Genomic DNA, 23,028 nt, shown 5'->3' on the forward strand with positions numbered 1-23,028 from the left:
CCCCCCCCCCCATGCCCTCCCCAGAGGCCCCCAGACTGAGACAAGGCCTGTCTGTGTGCCACAGAGGTTTCCTACTCTGCAGCTTCTTTCTTTTATCCATCTCTCTGGTTGTTCTCTCTCCTTTTCTTCTTCTCTATCTTGGACCGATATCAGAGTGTTTCTGCTCACTTTCATGTTTCACACAGCAGCCAGTGAAAGCTGTGATCGGTCTGTGATGTAACAAAGCCAACACTCATGGTGGCCACAGCCCTGGTGCTTTTAAAGGAAGAATTATGGTTTTAAGAATTCAGAGCAGTGATCTTCCACCTCGTGCAAAATCGTGTTATTGTGTGTCCCGGTGTGGACTGGTTTGATGAGGAGAGTGTCCTCTTGAAGAGTCTTCCAGCAGGATGTTGAAGGACCTTCTGGTCTTTTAAAAAAAAAAAATCTGGATCAAAGCTTGACGTCTCAAGTTCAGTATGTGCTGTGGTGTTAGATTTGGTGCCACAGGTCAGTTCAGACTGGTCTTCATGGAGAAGAGAGGGACGCAAACCATGCATATGTGGCTTAGCTGCGTTACTGTAGCCACATTTCTTTATTATAAATGCAGCGTGTATGTGTGTGTGTGTATGTGTGTGTGTGGTCTTCATCTACTTGTCCAGACCTAATACTCTATGATAGATGAATTAACTCTCTGACTGCTGAGTTAGAATGAACACATCTACACTCTTCTGCGAAACACAGACCTGAAACTGACGTCGATCTTCTCCGTGCATTTACACTATGTTTTCTCATAAAAATCTGTTGGTTTCTTTTTTTCTGACTCACCAAAAGAACCAAAACTTGATCATATGCTTCAGTGTGGTCAGTGTTGGTCAGGAGCAGGTCGTCTTCTTCATGTTGAGGCTGAGAACAGGTTGTTGTGTGAGGAATTACTAGTGTGGTCAAAGATGGGTTTTCTGTTTGGCTTCATTACACAGTCAGTGTTGACATGACTCAGTGCATGAACTTCAGATAGGAAGTGCGTAGGTGACGTATTGTTAAAGGGTAATGCCAAAGGTTCAACCGCCTTAAAAAAGACAACATTTGTGTGTCGCGGTATAACAGCATAAAAGCTGGACTTTTTGAATAATCTTTAGGACTCAATGAAAGGTTGGGATTAATATATTGTGTTTCAGTGACTTAATAAAAACTGGATTCACATTTGCCCTGACAACACATGTTGTAAAGCAGGGGTGTCTAATAAGTAGATCAGGATCCACCAGTAGATCTCAAAGAGAGTGCTGGTAGATCCTGAGCAATTACAGTTAAAGAAGCAAAAACACTTAAAAATGATAGATTTAATTCTAAGGTTAGGTGTTGAGTCAGACGGTATTGTGCCATACAACTACAGACATTTAACCAAAGTAGTAAATATATATTTAGAATTTTCAGTGCAGGTAGATCACTTTACCCCGGTCATTTGAAAAGTAGCTCCCAAGCTATGTTTGCTAATGTATGGAAGCCTACATGGACATTTCCCATAGTATAAAAAAACAAGTTATGTAATTTAATTTAGTAAACTCACTAATTCAATCGGACAAGCTAATGAATTTATATCATATGTCCCAGATCAGTAGTGAAGCTCCTCTTTCATATTTGCCCTTGTCCAGACTGTAGTTGCCCCTGCTGGTGTCCCCGGGTCACCTAGTAAATCACCGCTCTTATATTTCAAAGGTCACATCCACACTTTAAAGTCTTTGTGTTTATTGCTTCATATTTAATGTGACTTCAGCAAAACTGGAAAGTCCTCAATAATGGTTTCAGAATGGATGATTGCTCGTTGCTGATTGGTCCAATTTGAATTCAAATCCAACAATATTTTTCCCTTTGACTCCCTTTGCTCACTCATTGTTTCTCCATCGACCCACTCGTATATAAATATGCTGACGCCTAATGAGCACATGTATTTGCATGCACACACCCCAGTTTCTTTGCTCCCACTCAGACAAAAGTGAGTGGGATAAAGAAGCAAACAGTATCTGGCGTGGGTTTGTCTCGATATGGCTGACATTAAACTGACAAGGCAATAAATGAATATTCCCTCATGTGAAAGTGGCTGTGAGCTCCGAGGGAGTGTTTGAAAGTGAAATAGTTATTGGAAAGAAGACAGTAGTGAAAGGGAAAAAAACAGACCCTGGCTTCAGCCTCCAGTTGGTGGTTGGTATGTTTGCTTGTCAGGTGGAATTTAGATTTCCAGCGCCGCACAGTAGAATCGTTGAAATACATATAGGATAACCTCATATAAACTCATATACTTCCCCTGTTACAACACCTGGGATTGTTAAATGTATGAGGGAATATCTTGAGCCTGACTTGGATTTGCACATCTGAAAAACAACTTCACATTTGTTTACAGATTAGATTGAGAAGAGCAGCATAACAAATGTGTGTAATAATGATATATATGTTTTGTATTCATTGATATTATTTCTGGCTATACTGTAGAACTCAGCTCTAGTATAAAGTCACTGCGTAATTCCTGATTTACTGTAAAGACAATCGTGTGCTCCTCAAAAACTGGGTCTTGACCATAAAGCGTGGGTTCTGAGGTTTGGTGCTTTGAAAACCGTTGTTGCAAATACCTGTTGACACGGCACATTCTTAGCCTCTGTGGTAATATTACAATAGCATCCTACTGTACTGTGCTCAGGTTCATCTGAGGTATACGGTCCAGGGATTTTCCCAGAGGTTGCTGCTGCAGATCAATTGTAAACAATGCAATAAACATCTGTCACATTTTAGTACACTAGACTCTGGTGACTTCCTACAGAGGCTGTCAGAAGGTTATTTCCTGCACCACTTCCTGAGCCTCAGACATGTCAGTACTGGGAAATGTGGCTACCGACTTCCACCAGACCACGATGGAGATACTACCTCTGTCAGGGGTAGTATTAAAGATACTTTTTACAAACTCACTTCCAACAGTGTCCTACATGAAATACAGATACAGCAAATGAGTACATGAGTGCCACAAATAATTGCAATAGCATATGAGATGAGAATATTGAAAGAAAAAAAGTCAACATCATTTTATAAAAGAAATGAATTACAGAGCTACGTAGCTACCAAAAGCTAAAGGTTATGAAATAATCTTGCAAAGAATAAAACTAAAATAAGATAGCAAGATAGACAGACGGACAGACAGACAGTTAGATAGAACCTTAATAATCCCTCGGGAGTTCCTATCGGGAAATTAAAGTATTATTATGTAACTATTCCCACCAATGTCAGTTTTCTGTCAGTCTTATTCTGTCCACCCACAAAGGGACTTCACATCATCAAGGAGTCGCTCACCCCGCCCTCTTCGTTTCTCCCTCTCTCTCTTGAGCTCACCCTGGGAACAGTTCCTAGGAAGGCCACAGGAGGGCATACAAGTCTTCCGGGCCTGGAGACTCGGGGATCCAGTATCTCACAAACCCTATCTTTAAACATTTCGTTTATCATTATTTTCAAGTAATGTTACTCAGTTACTCCGAAGAGATGGTTTTGGAATGGAATTATGTTTTCACCCAAAACATGCCGATCTGACACAGTATTTTATCAACATAATACAGTAGTTCTGTCGGACAAACGTTTAATATTTTTATATTTAGATTTTCTAGGATAATTCTGCACCAGTTATGACGGACTCTTTGTGTCTGTCATTTTTAAAGGGCCATTACCTGCCGACATCGTTTTGTTATCATGGTTCAAATTGAGCTGATGGGGGCTAGTATATGTTTAAATCTATTTTAAATTACAGTGTCTATATTATTATTATTATTATTATTATCATTATTATTAAATCAAAAATGAAAATCACCTACTATTTATATTATTGTTAATTTCACCACCTCCTCTGTAGCGCGGTGTATACATATATATCTCAGGGTGACTATATTTAACTCCACTCGGTAAAAAACAATTCTATTTTTTCCCGGAGCAAATTTAGTCAAATCAGACTGACACAAGTTTCCGAGCTAGTGGAGCCTGAGGTCGCAGCTCGGGGAGCAAAAATTCCGCTCATTTGATCTTCTGATTTGAATTGTGGTCATGAGCTCTCTCTCTTTGTCTCTCTCTGTCTCTCTCCATCTCCCCTGTCCCCCTCTCACCCTATCTTTTTTTCTCTCTTCTCTGCTCTCTCGTTCTTCACTCAAATCGGTAAAACTCGTCACTTTCCGATTATCACAGCCCGGAATCGAAACCAAAAATGGAGCACGGGGGTGTTACCGGATTCAGCCTTTTATGGTTTATGAAGATGGACCGGAATTCCTCTTTTGATTTCAGAGTGCGATCAGATTAACGGGAGTCCGTGCCAAAAAAAAAAAAAAAAACATCTTTACAATAAGACCACGTTATTTATAAGTTGTGGAGAGTTTCCACACAGGCACCACAGTTTGTTTATTTGTTTGTCAGCTCACTTCCTCTTTAAGAGTTGTTTGCATGTCGATCAGCGCGAAGTGGAAAACTCCGAGCCGACTCTCTCCCCTGTGTAGCGGGTTCTCCACTGACAAGTGATTCCCTTTGAAATCGTCACGGAGCCTCTCCTCCAATCAGCGTGAGCAGCGACACTTAGTTCTCCGCTCTGGTCGCCCCGCCTACTCCAAATTTGGACAATGACGTGGCGGCCGCATTCAAAAGGTTCCCCTTATATACAAACTGGTGGCAGGGCCCGCGTTCCCCATCACAGTCACCCTCCAGTTCACGCTGCGCTGAATTTCATTTGAGCAGACCGCATGAAGCGCAGCAGACCCACGGAGCACATTCACTCACAGACACTGTGGGACATGCATTGGTGACCCACGCAGGGCTGGAGCTCCACACTGTAGTTAAGTCACGAGTTTGGGAAGCGACAAAGATCAGGCAGGGACAGAGGAAGAGGGAAGGCAAGTCCTCTTGTGTGCAATGACGGCCAAAACTCTGGAGAAGGTGCCAGTGAATCTCGGGGGGTTCGTGCACCCCGTGGCTGACAGCGTGTACTCCGTGGATGACATCGCAGCCAGCATGCCCACCTCTGTGTCCATTTTCCCCAGCACAGACTTGGGAGCTCACTACGACCAGATGAATGTGGCAACAGGTAAGATGATACACTTCTAAAAAAGAGTCCAAATGTTTACTTTTATCTGTATGTCGTGGTTCATTTTTAATTTGACATAAATTGTGATTTATGTATATGTACGAGGTAGAAATATAAGAAGAACTTACCGAGTTCTAGATTAATTGAAATGACCAGAGTCTGTGCGCATGGACACGAAGAAGCAGCAGTTTCTGCTGCGGGTTTAATCCCGTTTACTGCCCACCTGAGACCACATTAATTAATGGGGTTTGCGTTTCATCACTAATGATGTGTTTGCTTTTCTCCTCCGCAGATGCTTTGATGAGCGCAGACATGAGCGCAGAGAAACGCTGTCTGGACCTCTCTCCTTACTCCGGCGGCTTCTCTCAGCCCGCGTCCCACCGCAACCAGACCTTCACCTACATGGGCAAGTTCTCCATCGACTCCCAGTATCCTGGAAACTGGAACCCCGAGGGAGTCATCAACATTGTCTCGGGCATCTTTAACGTGGCCCAGCCGCCTCCTCCTCCACCTCCTCCCTCCTCTTCAGCGTCCTCCTCACCCGTGTCCTCTGGATCTCCCGGCCACTTCTCCAACGGAAATTTGAGTTGCACCATGGCGGCTCCAAACCCGGCAGAGATGGACCATCACCACCACCACCTGTATTCTCCTCCGCCTCCTTACTCCTCCTCAGGCTGCGGGGAGATGTACCAGGATACCTCCGCATTTCTGTCCACTTCCACCTGTCCCATCACCTCCTACCCGCCGCCCTCCTACTCCTCACCCAAACCACCCGTCAGCTCAGACGCTCCGGGTCTGTTCCCCATCCTCCCAGATTACTCTGGCTTCTTCCAGCCTTCCTGTCAGCGGGACATGCACACAGCCAGTATCCAAGATCGGAAACCATTTGGCGCATGTCCACTAGATTCCTTCCGTGTGCCTCCACCTCTGACCCCACTGAACACTATCAGGAACTTTACGCTTGGAGGTCCAGGTGGTGGTGTTGGTGGTGGCTCCGAGGGGGGTCCACCGAGGCTCCCGTCTGCCTACAGCCCACAGAACTTACCCCTGAGGCCGATCCTGCGGCCCAGAAAGTACCCGAACAGACCCAGCAAGACGCCCATCCATGAGCGACCATACCCGTGTCCGGCGGAGGGCTGCGACCGACGGTTCTCCCGCTCCGATGAACTGACCCGACACATCCGCATCCACACCGGACACAAGCCCTTCCAGTGCCGGATATGTATGCGCAACTTCAGCCGCAGTGACCACCTCACCACGCACATCCGCACGCACACGGGTGAGAAGCCCTTCGCCTGCGACTTCTGCGGGAGAAAATTCGCCCGAAGCGACGAGAGGAAGAGGCACACTAAGATCCATCTTAGGCAGAAGGAGAGGAAGTCGTCCAACGTCTCCTCGTCGTCCTCCTCCTCCTCGTCCGGCAGCACCGGGATGGAGCGGCAGTCAAGCGGAATCAGCGCAAACAACGGGCTCTGCCCTTAGTTTAAAAACTTTAATACTGTGACTGCGTGACGCAAACTAACACCCCACGAAGAAAAACAGCATCAAACAAACAAAAACAAGAAAACTTAATATAAAGCTGTTTAGAACTAAATTGCAGTTTGGAAATGGCCAAGAACTTGTGCAGCCGTGCGTAATTACGCACAAACTTACCCCTGCTCCAACACTGACCAAGACTGACACAAATGCACTTTGCCTGCACAGTCTACTGAATATATAAGTGAATATAATCATGCAACGATGAAGAATTGTCTAAAAAGCGGTTGAAAAGGAGGGAGTGGGGAGGTTAAAATTGACGCGCAAAAGGCACTGGACGAGTTTAAATGTGAAATAACCGCAATAACAGTGTGAAAAAAAAACAGTTTTAAATTATTTAAATTGACCAAGTTTCATTCTAATATGTTTGTTTGACCTTATTTTCCTCCTTTGGTGCCTTGTTGCGTGTTCTTTTTGTACATTGATTCACATTGTAACAAATGGTGTTTATTTGTCTTTAATATTGTACAGCTGAGACCTATATTTTTGTATGCATTTTGGTGTAACTCAGAGTGTGAAGGCGTTGTAGTTCACGTTGTAAAAAACACGTTGGGAGTTGTTGGACTTCCGACTTGACCGTTTTTTGTTTGTGAAGTGTGTTATTAAAATCTATGATGCTAAAAAAAAGCACAAAAAAAGAAAAGAAAACACGCTTTATCACTTTCATGTGTCTCCGTCACAGTGGAACAGGAAGTGCCACAAAGGGGTTGAAGGATATTCGTTTCCTTTGCATTTCTGCAGATGAACGCGCTCGTAGATCACACGAACTTGGAAAAATGTGTTAGGTAAATTCCAAATGACGTCACACCTGGCGCATCTGACTCAAGGTTTGTTGCCCACGCACTTTTAATCAAGTTGGCTTTGTTTAAGCAAAAAGAAAAGTGAGTTAATTGAAGTTAATGATGTATTTTTTAAAGTGTTTATTTGTCATTTAATAAGTAACAAGTTCACCTTTAGGTTTATATCATAGGTTGGTGTTGTTTACCTGTTGCTGCAAAAACTGCAAAAATATATTTAGCTTAAGTTGAAAAAAAAAAAAGTCAAATAACTCCCGGATTCCTACTCATTATTTTAATACACTGTTTCGATTCATTCGTGTAGCACAAAAGAATAAGAGTACTTCTTTATTTTAAATAAAGAACCCAATAATTCATATATACAGAAAAACTAGCAAATTCGTGTCCCTTCTTGACCGTCCACATCCCAGGGTGTGGTCTGTGGTTCCATGTCAGAACATCATTAAGGCTTTATTCTTCGCTCTAGATCAGTTATGTTACAGCAACTTTTTAAAGGATAATCTGATGTAATATTGTTAAACAAATTATAGCCTTTCTCTATGTAGGATACTACAGTGTGAGAAATAGGAAAGAGGGGGGAATATATACCAAAAAGATATGAAATAGTTATAGTTTTGTTTTTGTGTTTTCAAATACACAGCTACCATAACCACAGAAAACCCTTTCAAATGTCCTTGGGTTGGACCAGATATTTTGTCCATCAGGTAAGTCCCTTCTACTATTTTCTCCCTAATTTGGTTTTAACATGAAACTTTGAGGTTTTGAGGAAGATAAAGTCTTATCTGGGGGCAAAATCAGTGGCTCAAAGTTTTTGTTCTCTCTTTAAAGATAAAGTCTTATCTGGGTGCAAAATCAGTGGCTCAAAGTTTTTGTTGTTCTGAGAATGCTGAAGAAAGTTCTTCCTGTACCTGCCGCCGTCTAGACTGATCAACATCTCAGTCGTACCCATGTTGTTTACTTGTTGGTGCCCCACACTTTTTGACTGATGTCGCAAAAAGAAAGGAAGTCAAGGTGGAGTTTGGTTGTTTCGGCAGTGGAGTTTAGTTCTGGGACACAACATGTTGGAGTGGTTTAGCACAGATTTGATATTGGTATACTGTATGTTGATATTTGACGCTAGGATTCACAGAACAAGGAGGAAGCAAGGACATTTCCCGGTTAGGGTTAGGGTTAGAACCCCGTTGCGGTGTCAGACATTTGCTTCTAAGATGCAGTGGTGAAAAGGCTGCAGTTATCTGTGACATCTTTATTCATCCGCTGCCAGCTTGACCACAAGAATGAGCAGCTCTGAACAAAGACATCAGTGTCAGAGTGCTGTCCCCACTCTATGGCTCTATAGAAAACACTTATTTCATAGTTTATAAAGAACAGAGAGCTACGGCTGTAATGTAACTCCTGTAACACTCCGTTGACAAACTCAGAAATGTTCTATGAGTGTTAAGTCAGTGAATTTACAGTCAGACATGACTGACATCTGGGTTAGTGGTGATTGACAAAACACCCTTTTCTTGTTGAAGCTGCACCACAAATATTCCCCATACTGATAAACTGGTCTGATAGACCTCACATTGGAAATTGAGGATAATTACAACTAGCCACGGTCAGTGTCGTGACTGCTGTAGTTGTGATGGCAGTCCAGATCAGCCTCGATGTGTAGGTACAGGCGAAATCTTAAGACTGTAAAACTACTGTACATATCGTATGTATCACTGTAGTAAAATTTAAGTGAGCCAAGAGAAATACATATGTATACAAATAGACAAAATCTGCAAAAAAATTAAATAAAGTTTCTCTTCTTGAAGATAATATATTTTCCTTTTTTTTTCTTTGAATTCTTCTGTTTTATGTTGCTGTGAAAAATGCCACAAATTAGGACTAATTCCTAATGTGTATCTCAAACGCTCCACTGTGTATCAGTGTGGGAGCTACTGTACAACACATGCACAAACACTGACATTTTTTTCTGTCATTTCTGTGAAGCTTCATTCTTCAGTCTGGAAGTCTCTCTCTATGAAGATCATATGGTGAGGAGGGGCAACTGGAGACTTCACATCCAGAGGTCATGGGTCTTCGGTCCAGCAGACCCCAAGTGGGAGCTGTCTGATGGTCTTCAGTGGGTAAGTAATGTGTGACACACATCCGACGATCTAACTGGAGCTAGATGTTAAGCAACATCTGTGAACGTGCAAGTATAAAACCAAAGTGTCTTCATAATAATATTAATTAATTAGCATAATAACCATGTGATTTCTGAACGCAGCATCCATTTGTGACAGTTATCCCACAAAGTCTGATCACACTCACCTTTGGAATCCATGCTCCGTCTGTTTTGTGCTTTGTGTTCATGACCTTGCTCATGCTTGTGCCTGTGTTCCTGTTCTAAATATTTCTGTGTCATTTCTTCCTGCCTGGCCAGTTTTGACTTATTTGTTGCACCTGATCCTTGTCTCTCCAGTGCTGCTCTCGTGTCCTACCTGCGCCCTGACTCCACTTAATTGAAATGCCTTTTTTTGTTGCCAGTACTGCTCAAAAATCCTGCTCATACGGCACATGGGTTTAGACCCATAAATGTATCCCTGGAAATGTTTTTTTTAAATATACTGTTCATACATATTTTTGTTTGACATATAGATTTAATGCCATTTGATTTTAATGACAAACTGGTAGTTAGTAGTTATAAAATAGGTGGAAGTGTTGCATTTTCAGTCACTTTTTGACAATTTAGGATTTTTGGTTTGTGTTGTAATTTTTTTTTCAATATTAAAAATGTACCTGCTATTCTTTGGCCTCATATAGAAAGGTAAGAAGAGAGCTAACTGTACCATGTATTGGTAGTGATACCGATGGTATAGAACAAGACGGTGGAGGAAGAAAGTTTAAAAAGTCTTTCTGTCAACTTTATTCTTTCGACATACGTTCATCATCAGATAAAGAGAATCGCTGACAAACTGGCACATGGACATGTGGAGTCTAACAGGAGTGTAGTGTCATACACAGTGTATAGAGGTGTGTGTGTGTTTGTATTCATACACATGAAAAAAGGTAGTGAGGAAAGTCAGAGTGTTTTGGTTCATAACATTACGAAATGTAAAACTATGTTCTAGGTACTTTCTGTCTTAAATGTAATGCAGCAAACTACATCACAAATGTGACACTGTTTACATACAGGTGGAATGACTAGGATAATGATAACAGGATCAGGTACAGTATGTAAACGGAGCTGAGCATCAGCTATTCCCTTGAAGTCCAGACCTGTGCATGAACCAACTTCTGGAATAAATTAAACACAGGAAATAAAACTTGAGTATACTGTACATATATAGTAAAGATTATAATGTAGTATGTGCACTTTGCTAGAAGAAAGCAGTGTGATTGATAAAAATGGCACAATAAAGGAAGAAATGTTGGAGTTTTTAACAGACAGTCCTGTTGTTGGACTTCACTACATCACTGTTGGTAAAAACTACAGATTCCTCCCTTTCGGAAGTATACATTCAATAATCACCAACAAAGTAGTTACTACTTCGAGTTACAGGCTTTGGTATAAGGACACAATGTGGAATGATGTCCACTGAAGGAAATGCAGAAGACGCCCTGCAAAACTAACAACATCCATCTGAAGATGTCAGTGATTGTCCACGGCAAAATATTGGTCCTAGGAAAAATATTTCCTTATCTGAAGAGTGGATCTCAAAAGTTTGTTCTTTGACTACTGCTGATGAGAGTAGTCTTCAGACAGTGTGGGCTGTCCCACTTTATAGATCCTGTTTCTCCTCAAATTTCTGCTCTGCTGTAGCATCCTTGAGCTGATCACCTCCAGGTGATCCTTATGTTGAGCACGCAGTCTAATGTTGTAGATAGATAACAATGTAAAGACATGTAAAAGGATGCTGTGACCGCTCAGATCGAGACCAGTGGGCCTGGGTATGGTTCACCCCCACACCCAAAGTCCTCAGGCTGAGGGATTTCCAGCAGCCATATCTCCTTGTTTTCCTCCTTCTCCTCTCCATGCTCCTCACTGCTCTTTCCTTTGTTTGAGGTTTGCTTCTCTGCCACAGTTTTTAGGATGCTGTAATAGTGACAGTCCCGACCATCATCTGGGTTGTACGGTGGAGCCAAGATGTCTAAGAAAGCTGCCGGCCCACCCACTGCGTCGATCTGATGGAGGTTATCCCTCAGAGGAGTGAGAAGGCACGGCCCGCTATTCTCTGTGTACTCGGCCACAGATCGGAGAACGGAGCGCCAAAGGTTGTCTGTCTGGAGCGGAGTCAATGGAGGATTGAATTCAGGTATGACCAAGTTGTTTGTGGCGTTAGCCTCCAGTTTATCGAAACAGCGAACCCTCACCTTCCCATATAAAACCTGAAAGCAGTCAGGAGAAAAATAAGTGAGAAACAAACATCTTCCAACTTCAACAGCTATGGGTTAACACACATGTATATGTTTATGTGTTCGTGTGTAAGTGAAAGTCTTTCCACCTTTAAAACTCCTTAGAAAACTCCTTAGAGGAAGACACATAAATAGCAAAAGTGATCCTCATTAAGCATTCAACACTCCAGTAATAATATCTAAGACAAAAATGTGTAATGTTAGTTTCACCCCATGTCAGATTTGCTGGCATCTAAAGGTTAAAGGAGCTCTTTAAAAGAACACATCGAGTCTTAACTTGCTCTTGCTTTGATTTTACTATGTAATATAGGATTACCTTAATGTTTTGCTTAAGATTTACATTACATTTTGTAACTGTTAGGGAATAATGCTGTTAAATAACAGTTAAAAATAACTTTATTAACTAAATGAATGTTGCTGTATTTGTTCATGAAGCTGTGCATTTAAAATTAAAAGTGCACAAATATTATTTTTGATATGTTATCGAAATCCCCTGATATCAAGTAGAATTTTTCTGGTAGTTTCCGAGCAAGTATTTCGTCCACTCTCGGCTACCGTAAAACACGGTGAGCCAACATAGCAACTTTTGAAGGTAAGAGCCACTCTTTATCCAAGTTAAAATGTTGGGTGTTTATTCATAAACGCAAAAGTACTTTAATACTAAGTTAAGTCAGTTTAGTAAATACTTTCTGCTTTAATAATGTCGTTAAATATACGTATCAAAATCGTGCACGTTGTACATTTGGCATCGTACTAAAAGGGGGCGTTAGCTTGTGGACCTGCACCTTACAACCTGAGTGCACACACTTGCCTACAGGCCACAACAATGGAGCAGACTGAATTTAGACCTTGAGCATGCCGTTCATGTCCGGGTGGTCGTGAAGCGGTATGGAGGCTCCACTCCGCAGCAGAAACACGCCCATACTGAACTGGTCCGTCTCACAGATGTGCATGTACGTGACCGGAGGGCTCTGCTGCTGGCCCGCCGCCCCGCTGCTGGGTCTGCTGCTGATCCTCAGGTCCGCCGCCCTCACCGCGGTCACTAAGGACAGAAGCTCTTGCTGCTTATCAGAGAAGTTAGCCGAAGACCTGAGCTCTTTGAAAGTGACGCAAGCCTGTTTCGCTATCTTTTGGATGAGCGGAGTTTTGTTACCCCGCGGCATTTTGACTCTAAAGGGCCGAAAAACTAACGGTTATCGGTGTGTCCCTGGAAATCGTCCGTTACGAACACGACATCCGTCAAAAAAGGCTCGTAAATCATCCAGCGTCTCCAAATTCCCACCAAGGTACTTGTGCTAAGGTTTAACGACGGAAGTCATTCAAATTGAATAAAGATAAAAGGCACTTAATTATGAAATTATGCGAATTTATCTTGAAATTTAAGCCTCCCTACGGTCATTTTCCACCAAAACCCGCTCGTTCACGAAGCACGCGCACGACACGAACAGCATCATGGAGAATGTAGTTTTGTCACACTTGAAAATGTAAAATAAAATTATTTTGCAAATATTTTACAACTTACTGAATAATCCGAATATACATCTTTTTTTAATTATTTCGCAAGGCTGAAGACTAAACCCGATTCAGGTTTACTCTGAAAATCCCCCCTTGAATAGTGTACATTGACACTACGTTTCCCAGAAGTCCCTGGGAGTTAACAGGTTTTACGGAGGGGAAGGGCACACAGGATCTTGAACTCCCTGAAGCGTTGTGATTATCGCCAGGCCTATGTAGTTAACGACATAAATGTCGAATACTCTTTAAAATATAAAAAATTAAAATAACTATATACAGTTTCCTGAAATGTTTTCAAACATTTATTTACGCTTTAAAAATGGCATTTTAGAAAATGGCCAAATAGTAACAACATATGGTTTAAAACGTCCTATAAAAGTTAATTTCCTCCAAGTTTATTCCCATATCATGCACCTAACGTTTGCCATATGATGTCATTATAACTCCTGTTATATCTTATGATTATCAATACTTGACTCTAGATCTGTTTCTTTTCAGGTTTACCTGTGATAGGTTTTATGAAGGCAGAGCGCCCTCTATGGACCAACAGTGATGGAAGTAAACACTACCTCGGTACCTCAGTCCAGGTTTGATTGTTTGGAACCTATAATGACTAATTGTTTCCACAAATGCATTATTTTGCCTGTTATGAAGATGGACGTCTAAATCACAAGGATTTTAATGAGAGCTGACCTGGGTCCAGTCGTTCCTTCTCTAAATTCTGAAACCTTGGGAAACTTCCTTGTGTTTAGCAGTTTACACTGACTTGTCCTTTTTTTTTCTTTAAAGAAAAAGAGAATTTTAAAGCACATCTTTGTAAATGTTTGTGCCTTTTTATCAAAAGTTTTGATTCTTGCATGAGTCACTCAGCCCATCTCCTTCAAAGTAAATAGACTTTAAGGATTACATGTGTGCTGCTGTCCCTGTGAGTACAGTAGTCAAACAATTTACTCTGCTGTGTGTGGGTTTACTTCTTAGCACATCCTTACATGGGTGTATTTTCTGTGTAAGAGCCGAGCGTTTTTGTGCTTGTGTTGTATTATGAATGATTCATCCTGCATGACAAGTGAGGGAGACACAAAGCCAACAATATGCTCTTGAGAAATAATGAGGCATGTTCTTCATTGGTGGACACACACACAAACACACTCTTTATTGCAAAAAAAGATGTGACTATGTTGCTTAGAGACCTTTCCTGTAGACATAGTGTGTCATAAACCAATTCGATTATCCTGCTGTATTATATTATAATGTAGCAGAACAAAAACACTTTTCATCAAATGTGATGGAAACAATTTTGTTTTTATAAGCAGAGTCACTGTTATACTTTTTTTTCATACAGCAAACTTCCTAACTTTTGCTGAACTCTCTCATAAAGGGTCCCATCTCAACATCTCTTGTTTAAGCTGGATAAAACAATATTTTCTGAATTATGTGCTCTCTGAGGACAGAGATGTAAAAACCCTGTTTGTCTCAGACCCTATTTGCATGTGGCCCAGGCCCTGGCATATAAAGCCAACATTATTCCCTGACCGTTTAAAATGTGCATGACTGACATTGCAGAGAAGTCAAGCAAAGCTTCATCATACCACCCTCAGCATCACAGCCAAGTGGCTCTGAATGGAGCGAGTGATTCCCGGCTGCTCCGCAGTTCGCATAGGCATGTGGTCATGGACTGTAAAAATACACGACATGTGTTGACACACATGGCATCTACTTGTATACACACTCAGGTAATAGCACAGGTTATTTTGCGTGAAAATTAATTTAAAAAAAGAAGTCTTTTCATCATTGCGCACATACACAAACGTTCACACACACACACATTCCTCTGTCCTCTGGAATCAGCATATTGAGACAATGAGACAATGATAACAGCTGCTTATGGATCACTAAGAGCCACCAGTCAACGTGGCCTTTGTGTTCCGTCAATACGCAGCCTGTTCTCTGTCATCAGAGTTGTCATTATTTCACCATGTGTTCCACTGTTGAGAACATGAGGACTCTTTTATTTGCTGCCCCCCGTGGCCTCTTTGAATCAGGCCATCGCCGTGAATGAAACCGACTCTGTTGTCCGTCAAAGAACGCTAACAACTCGGGCCAAGGATGAAAATTCATTAGCTTGTCGGAAAAAATGTCTGCATAACTTGACTGGAAGCAGCAGGAGACGATGCAATGCTAATGTTTGTTCTCCCCATCAAAAAGCTGCTTTCTTCACGCAGGTTTTCTGGGGATTATCGAAAGATTCTGAGCCTACGCACCCAGCAGTCCCATGGGATCCTAAAGCCTTATGTATTTGTGTACATTAGTGAGATTCAGTTTGTTGAAACGGTTGTTGGCTGTGAATTCACACGTTTTTAAAAGATTAGGATATATTTTAAACCCAAATGTGCCATATATATATATATATATATATATATATTTCATTATTCATTATTCAGAGGATACCAAGAGTTTCATGTAGTGAGCTTGTAGAATGCCATATGTACAGTCAACAGGAAAGAAAGTACAAAGTTAACCTAAGTTGTGGAATGAGAAGTTGTTTGGGAGCAGACACAGAGGAGTACAGTCTTATAATATCCTGGTTGTGTCTTTTGTTTCATCTCTTGTCTCCTTTGTTGTTGCTAATTCACTTCCTGCCCCTCTGTGATTACACCTGTGTTCTACCTGTTCCTGCTGTTTTTGTCTTGTGGACTCCTCCCCTGTCTCAACTTTCACCTTCTTTCCTTTTTCTGCTGTTTGTCACCATTTCTCCAGTAAGTTTTGTATCAGAACCCTGTACCTTATTTTTGTGTGTCAGAGCTTAGTCTTTTTTCACTCTGACTTGGTCTTACAATCTGTTTCCTTATTTTTTTTTCTTTCAGTTCTTTCTGAACAATCTGAAGCCTATGGTTCTAACAAATCCCTACGACGAGAAGTCCAGAGAGTAAGTGCTTGTACTCGCTTTTTACACTATAATGAAGTCAATGAAAGAAAGATGAAGCATGTGCATGAGTGTGAGTGGGATTATAACAGTCTCTCTATTACTGACTAGCAATGGAAACAACAATGTGAGATGAGAAGCTGTGTGACGTGCTGTATGCAAATAACAAAACCAACAAACCTACTAGGAATTTTTATCTGTTGTTCTAGACACTCTTGTGTCCTCGATGTCTTTCACCTTTTGGCTGCAGACCCTGACCAACCCACCAGGTATGTTTAGATTGAGACTGATGACACACAGTGAAACTCTCACATACACTCATTTATCACAAACGACCCAAAGGTCATTGATGGACTTCTATAGTTCATGTTTACATCCTACTTTACTTTTGTTGATTTCTGGTATAATTCAGAAATGCAACAATTTATAGGGCTAACCTTTGCACCTGGTAATATACAAAGAGAACCTGAACTTTAAACTGATACATCAGGGTAATTAAAGCCAAAAAGTTAAAAAGATAACTAAATAGCTAAAAAGGCCAGAACACACTGATAAAAGTGTGAATGACAAAACACAATAAGAAACTCTGCAGCCAAATAGTAGTCCAGACATGGCATTACATTAGCCAGAAAGTTAACAGCATTCCAAATAATAGTTCCAATATTTATTTATTTATATATTTTAATAATAGCCCTGAAAATGTTCCACTATGCTTCAAAGTTTCCAACTCTAGTGTACAACACATATCAGGTATTAACCTGGGACTAATGGAAGTCCTTTATTTCTCCCCTCCTGAGATTCTCCTCAGTTTTATGGGGAGACACAGTCAGTGTGATGCAACAGTACAACCTAGTGATTAATTTCTTTTAATCCTTATTATGTAATGATCCTGAATTAATGGAGGAGGGGGGTTGTCTCCCGACTGACACTCCTTCATTAAGTATATGGCAATGGTGATGTAAGCTGCTCCATCTGTACCACGCAGACTTCAGAGGAGCAGGAGTAAAGGGTAAAACAATGGGGCAGAACCAGGCCATTTGTCACTGCTGTTACTGCTTTGATAGAAACCCATTAGGTTTGTATGAGCTGACTGACTTGTGTGGGCCGTACACACAAGTGTGCCGCTGGGACTTTAGAGACATAACTGGGCTTTTCAAATGATTAGGAACTCCATTGTACGTTTATTCCCAATGTATTAGTAGTCAGATGACTTTTAGGGGAGGGAAGCTGCCGTTAATAATAAAATGTAATGTACTAAAGTAGTGTGCAAAAAAAGTTAGTGTGTGTTATGTGTTTAACATTGTGTTTTTTGCAGTGGAGGTTCTTCACTGTACTTTATTTCAAACTTGATCCCTGTGTTCTCTCTATGAACATTAAGACTCTATTGGATTAGTTTATTGTCAGTGCAGTCCTGACAACGATGTCTCAACACAAGAGTTGAGTCCAGTTGAGTTGATCTATCTTCAGCTGAGCTCTAAGGTGTTGATGCTGGTGGGTGTGGAGGAGGGGGGCAGTAGAGTGTTAGTGTGTGTTTCAGTGGCAGGAAGGACCCACCTCCTTTCTCCTCCTTTCTCCACCCCCCAGCCAGACCCTTTGTTTCCTGATGATGTATGAGACAGCAGCTCCCCTGGAGTACCACAGGAACACGACAGCGGAGCAACAACGCTGTTCCATAATGGAGACTGATGGGACGGCTCCCGCTCTCCTCACTTTGTCCACTACTAAGATTGAGCTGGCGTGGCACTCCAGGCTCCGACAGGGCCCTCGTAAGGGAAGAGGCAGCCTGACGGCGGCTCACGTCTGTCCGTCGCTCTGGGTCCCGCCAGGACCCGACGGGTGGATGGATGGACGAGGGACCTGCACAGGTCTTTGCTGGGAGATGGAGGACAAGTGATGGAGACTCTTGGTTCTCTGGTTCCTGTTGGACATTCCTGGGATGACTGAGCTCAAAAAAGGCATCAGTTTGAGGATGAAAATGTCACTCTGGGAAAAAATGTGGGGTTTGTCATGAAAATCACATTCACATCCAAATAAGATGAAGCCTTTTCACCTTGTATCATCAGAGGACATTCCTTAAACTGCCCTGAGCCCACAGTTACCCCCACCACACCCCGTAACCTACTGGATTCACATTGATCTATTTTGGATATTACTCTATTCCACCAAACTTAAGTAGGTTTGTAGGTTACAATCACAGATATTCACCATTTCTTTTTTCAGTATTCTATTTACACTCTAACCCAATGTACCCCTCCAGTGATTGACACCAGACACTCAGCAGCAGTGGGCTGCAGTTTTTAGTGTGCTCATAAAGCTGGAGACTTTTGGTGCCTGCCTACACTCAGGGCTGTGGCTCAAACCGAGGTTACATCCAAAATATTTGACCTTTTCGACCACAGGCTGCTGTCTTCCTGTGCTTTGTTTCTGTAAAACTCTGTTACGCTGTGTGATGTGATTTTCGTCTCCTATGCTCCAGCATTAAAAACCCTGTCAGAGCTCAGGCTTTAAGAACTGCCACATGAGGATGTTGTAGTTGTCTTCTTATAGGGACCTTGGTTGGAAAACCGAGTGGAGACTAACAGGAGACATTGGTGTGGTCTTTCTTGATTCTATTCTAGGGTTATGTCACTGCAAGTGTCTGTGCTGGGTGAAATAACAAAGTATTCACAATCCCTAGACACATCCGTGTTTGTATGGTTGTGTGTGTGTGTGTGTGCATGGACCATGACTCAGACAGGAAACAGAGGTAATGATGTTTTAGAGCAGGAAAACACTATTACACATAAAACTGTGTAATAGTGAATAATAGGGTGTGTTACGTAAAGCCTGGGAACACACATGAACTAGGACTGTCTGTGATGAATCACTGGCACAGATCACATCAGGTTGTAACGCTGCTGAAACCTGAAGACCTTAGAACTTAGAATTGTTCAAATATTTTGTGTTTGGATGACCCTCAGTTTTTGGCATAACGATCATGTGACACAAGTTTATTTTAACAGTGTCAAACCTGGCTTCCATAACAGCTCTGAACACACCTGCCTTATATGGGCATATGAATGTTTTGTGTAGTTAGGGGAATCTACATAACAAGGAAGTGAAAACCACCAAACAGTAACAGCTCATAGGTCAGTGATGATTGACAGCTGCCTTCTTTCAGTCTAGAGGTGGATTCAGGTCAATAAAAACCAACTTTAAAGAGCAGACTGCTGACACAGTCTCATGCTCCCATGATGCCATGGTGTGATCATCTGGGGGATATGTGGGGGAGCAGAACATGGACATGGGAGGAAGTTAAAAGAAGATAAAACAGTGATTGGGCTAATTGTAGCTACTGTAGCTAAATAACTGTTTACTATTTGTTTTGCCATAATTGAATTTTGTGAGGAAACCAGGGAACTTCGTCCACAGTTCATCTCTAATGCCCACAGTACCATCTCACAATATCTAGTACTTTATTGGTTTAAACGGCAACAACCAGACTCAGTGGTGTGGAAATATTGGCTCTGCTTTTCTTATGGTCTCATTTATCTCTCTCTGTTCCCCTTTTTCCACAGATAACATCAAGTCGTCTCACCCTAAATGACGGATCATTCCACCACAAATATCACAGCACTGAAAATGGACCAATTCATCAGGTGACTTTACTGGTGTGGCTGTGAAGGTCATTAAACTGTGAAAAAGTGTTTTGACCCCGTGACTCACGCACCCACCTGTTATTCTGGTGTTTTACTCGAAAACACAACACTTGTGAACAATGGACATGTGTACATTGTGAACATTACATTCATGACTGTTGTGGTTTGGACTTCTCTGTCTAATTGCTGAATTACTGTACAATAACTTAGAAGTGCAAAGATAACTTAAAGGTCATCAATTCAAAAGGTGGACAAAATTGCTAAAGATAACTAAAGGTCAACTAAAACTAGACTATTACTTGCTACAAAATAGCTAAAAGGCTAACCTTTAAGTTTCAGCTATGTGTATGAAACCTAATAATAAAACATTGGTTTTGTTACTCCTAAATGGCTAGAATGATCTAAGAAAAGAAAAGTTATTTCTTTTCTTAGATATTTTACAATAATAACATTCAAAATACAATATGCTTGGGGCTAAAGGTTTCCTACATTTATATAAAAGTTACCTACACACAACAATATTTTAGTATCAGCCCTTTGTTGCTTTAATCAAAAGAAATGTTAAACAGCAGGTGCAGTAGACCAGCTAATGAGACCAAGACATTGTAATTATTAGTATAAAGGTGAAAAAGACAAAAACACTTGAACCTAAATACAGTGGAGATCAGGGATTAGTTAACAAGGGCTTTAATGATGGTGGAGGACAGATAATTAGGGAGGATATGATAATTAACAAAGAGAGGGAAGATGACTAAACCACATTTGTTTGATTAACTACTCCAACATTTATTATTGAAATAAAAATCAGTACGTCATTATATCATGATGTGGTGCTGAAACGGCTATGGAGACGAGAAGTCCTGACAATACAAGCTGTCTGCCGCCACCATGTGGTAAAAGGTTGACACAGCTGTTGCTGCCCTTAGGCGAATAAGCCAAAACTTAACCGTCTGGTAAAAACTGAGCAATAGTGTCATATTCCATATGCATTTTTGTTTTAACGTGTATTTAAGCCGTCGTGATATGAACTTGTTGGTGTTTCACAAACATATGTGACAAAAACAAATACAACATTTATGATTAATTAATGCAGTTTGATTAATACAGATTTAAATTAACTGGAAAAACTAATTCTGCACCAGGACTAGATTTGAAACCCAAACTCACATTTATCGTCTGATTTGTTTGGTATAGTATCACAGAAAAAAGAGCAGTTCTCCATCTGGCCACGAGATGTCAGAATAATGCTGTATTTATTCACAGCCGTGTTCAAGGACGTTTGTGCTGAGGGACCAAGTATGAGATGTTACCTTAGAGTAGACCAATTTATAGTTTTATAACAGTGGTTCACAAACTATAGTGCGTGTCTCACTTGGGCTCCCTCTAGTGTTTTTTAAAACTGTGTGTACCAGTTGTAGTCCTATGTACTGTAATTGTACAGAGTGAGTTAGGCTAATAAATAATCCAAAAAATCTCATTAGGACAAAATCCCCCATGCATAGTTAAACAGTGTGGACTTTGTGCTGCTGTATTTTAATGTTGGTCGTACAGGTGGTACCTGGAGAACCAGATATTTTCAGTGGTGGTATGATGGGAACGCAGGCTGCCTAAACCAAACAAGTCTGCTTCAAAATCTCATGTTTCCTGTCGTCCTTAACCACTGTAACCATTTACAGCAACATGAGGAGCTGGAGCTAGTCCCAGTTTACCTCGGACAAAAAGCATTCACATCTAATGAGTCAATTAAGCTGCGAAGCGACGGCGCTAACCCGCTGGCCTACTGATGAATTTAACAATCAACATTATGCTCAATTATACTGCTAATGCTCAAAACGGTACTACCACTGCAACTACTACTACTACTACTACTACTACTACTACTACTCCACAGAGTACCTTTTCTATTTTTTATTTGGTATTAGGGAAATCCTTCCTGGTTAAAGTTTCAGTGTCAGGTACAGGTTTAGAGTTCTTTGCTGTTTTGCAGGATTGTAAAAAATAAAAAAAGTCTAACAATGGTAGAGACCATTTGTCTGAAAAACACGAACTTCCTAGAGGCTGAGTTACCTTTAGGGTAGCCCTTCCATCTGTGTCATGCTCCAGAGCACCAAGGCAGTGCTGTGCTGTGTGCTGCTGACCACGTGTGGCCAGTCGTGCAGGTATCCTTGTGACACTCATTACTTATTAACAGGCCCTGCTTCCCGCTTCCAGCAACATCGCACTCCTGCAGCCTCACTGACGCATTCTATCAGTTACATCATGGCTGTGAAGCTTGGTGCCACATGACTTTGACAAAAAGTGTGTTTGTGTGTGGTTTTATGGTTCTGATGCGTTTCTATCCATTCATTGAAATAGGACAGATACAGAGTGATGCTACGTCTAGACTTTCTGAACAAAAACATTTGGAATGGAAAGCTAAATATAGATATATACTCTAAATATACATATATTATATATATATATATATACACTGTATATATCAGAGACATTGAAAGTTTGGGAACCACTAGATTAAGATGTAAAAAAATAACATTAAGATTTTTACCCATTACTTTAAAAGCCATCAAACATTTAGATATCATCTCTGACCACATCAACCCCTATTCAAATGTCCTCTTTGGGACTGATACCCAACTTTGAACCCACCTGATCTACTTCATAACATTCCAGCCATCATGTGTCCTGTACCTGGAGGCTTTAGGACCCAGGGCGTGCAGCCTTCCCTCAGCTCTGCTGCTGAAGTATTACCTCTGCTGCCTCCTCCTGCTGGAGTCTGTGCCACTGTTGTGGTTTGAAAGAGTGGCTGCCTGAAACACTGAGTATGGAGCTGCAGCATCCAGGAGGGACTCCCAGAATCCATCTGCAGGCCTCATGCAAGCCTGACACAACCTCTTCACTTGACAGCTCCTGGCGTGGGGAGTAGCTTCTTGTCAAGTTTTCTTTTTCCTCCTCCGTCTTCCACCAGGGACACCGGTCCTTTTAAATCTTTTTTGAGACATATCCATTTTTGTTGTTTGCTTGCAGACTTGTCCTGCGCTGGAGCTACAGGTTCTTAACTCCTTACCTCCCTCCGCCCCTCGCCCCCCCTCTTTTTTCTTAGCCTCCCTCCGCTGTCACCCGCGTCTGTCACTCTTCCGGCTATCCTCCTTCCCC

General features: G+C 41.5%; 2 protein-coding genes across 2 annotated transcripts; one reads left to right on the plus strand and one right to left on the minus strand.

Moving 5' to 3' along the window:
• The first annotated feature begins 1,570 nt into the window (after nt 1–1,570).
• Nucleotides 1,571–7,712, plus strand: egr2b (early growth response 2b). The gene is made up of 2 exons (XM_008314162.3): nt 1,571–5,077; nt 5,370–7,712. The coding sequence occupies exons 1-2, from the start codon at nt 4,906–4,908 to the stop codon at nt 6,557–6,559; spliced, it is 1,362 nt and encodes a 453-aa protein (XP_008312384.1). The 5' UTR covers nt 1,571–4,905; the 3' UTR covers nt 6,560–7,712.
• Nucleotides 7,713–10,285: 2,573 nt separating this feature from the next.
• On the minus strand, nt 10,286–13,248 carry LOC103381678 (2-aminoethanethiol dioxygenase). Its single transcript, XM_008314168.3, has 2 exons — nt 12,648–13,248; nt 10,286–11,772 (listed from the first exon to the last, which is right to left on the minus strand). The coding sequence occupies exons 1-2, from the start codon at nt 12,960–12,962 to the stop codon at nt 11,311–11,313; spliced, it is 777 nt and encodes a 258-aa protein (XP_008312390.1). The 5' UTR covers nt 12,963–13,248; the 3' UTR covers nt 10,286–11,310.
• Between the last annotated feature and the right edge of the window lie 9,780 nt (nt 13,249–23,028).

The sequence above is a fragment of the Cynoglossus semilaevis genome, chromosome 8 (genome assembly GCF_000523025.1).
Source record: "Cynoglossus semilaevis isolate Cse_v1.0 chromosome 8, Cse_v1.0, whole genome shotgun sequence".
Lineage (NCBI taxonomy): Eukaryota > Metazoa > Chordata > Actinopteri > Pleuronectiformes > Cynoglossidae > Cynoglossus > Cynoglossus semilaevis.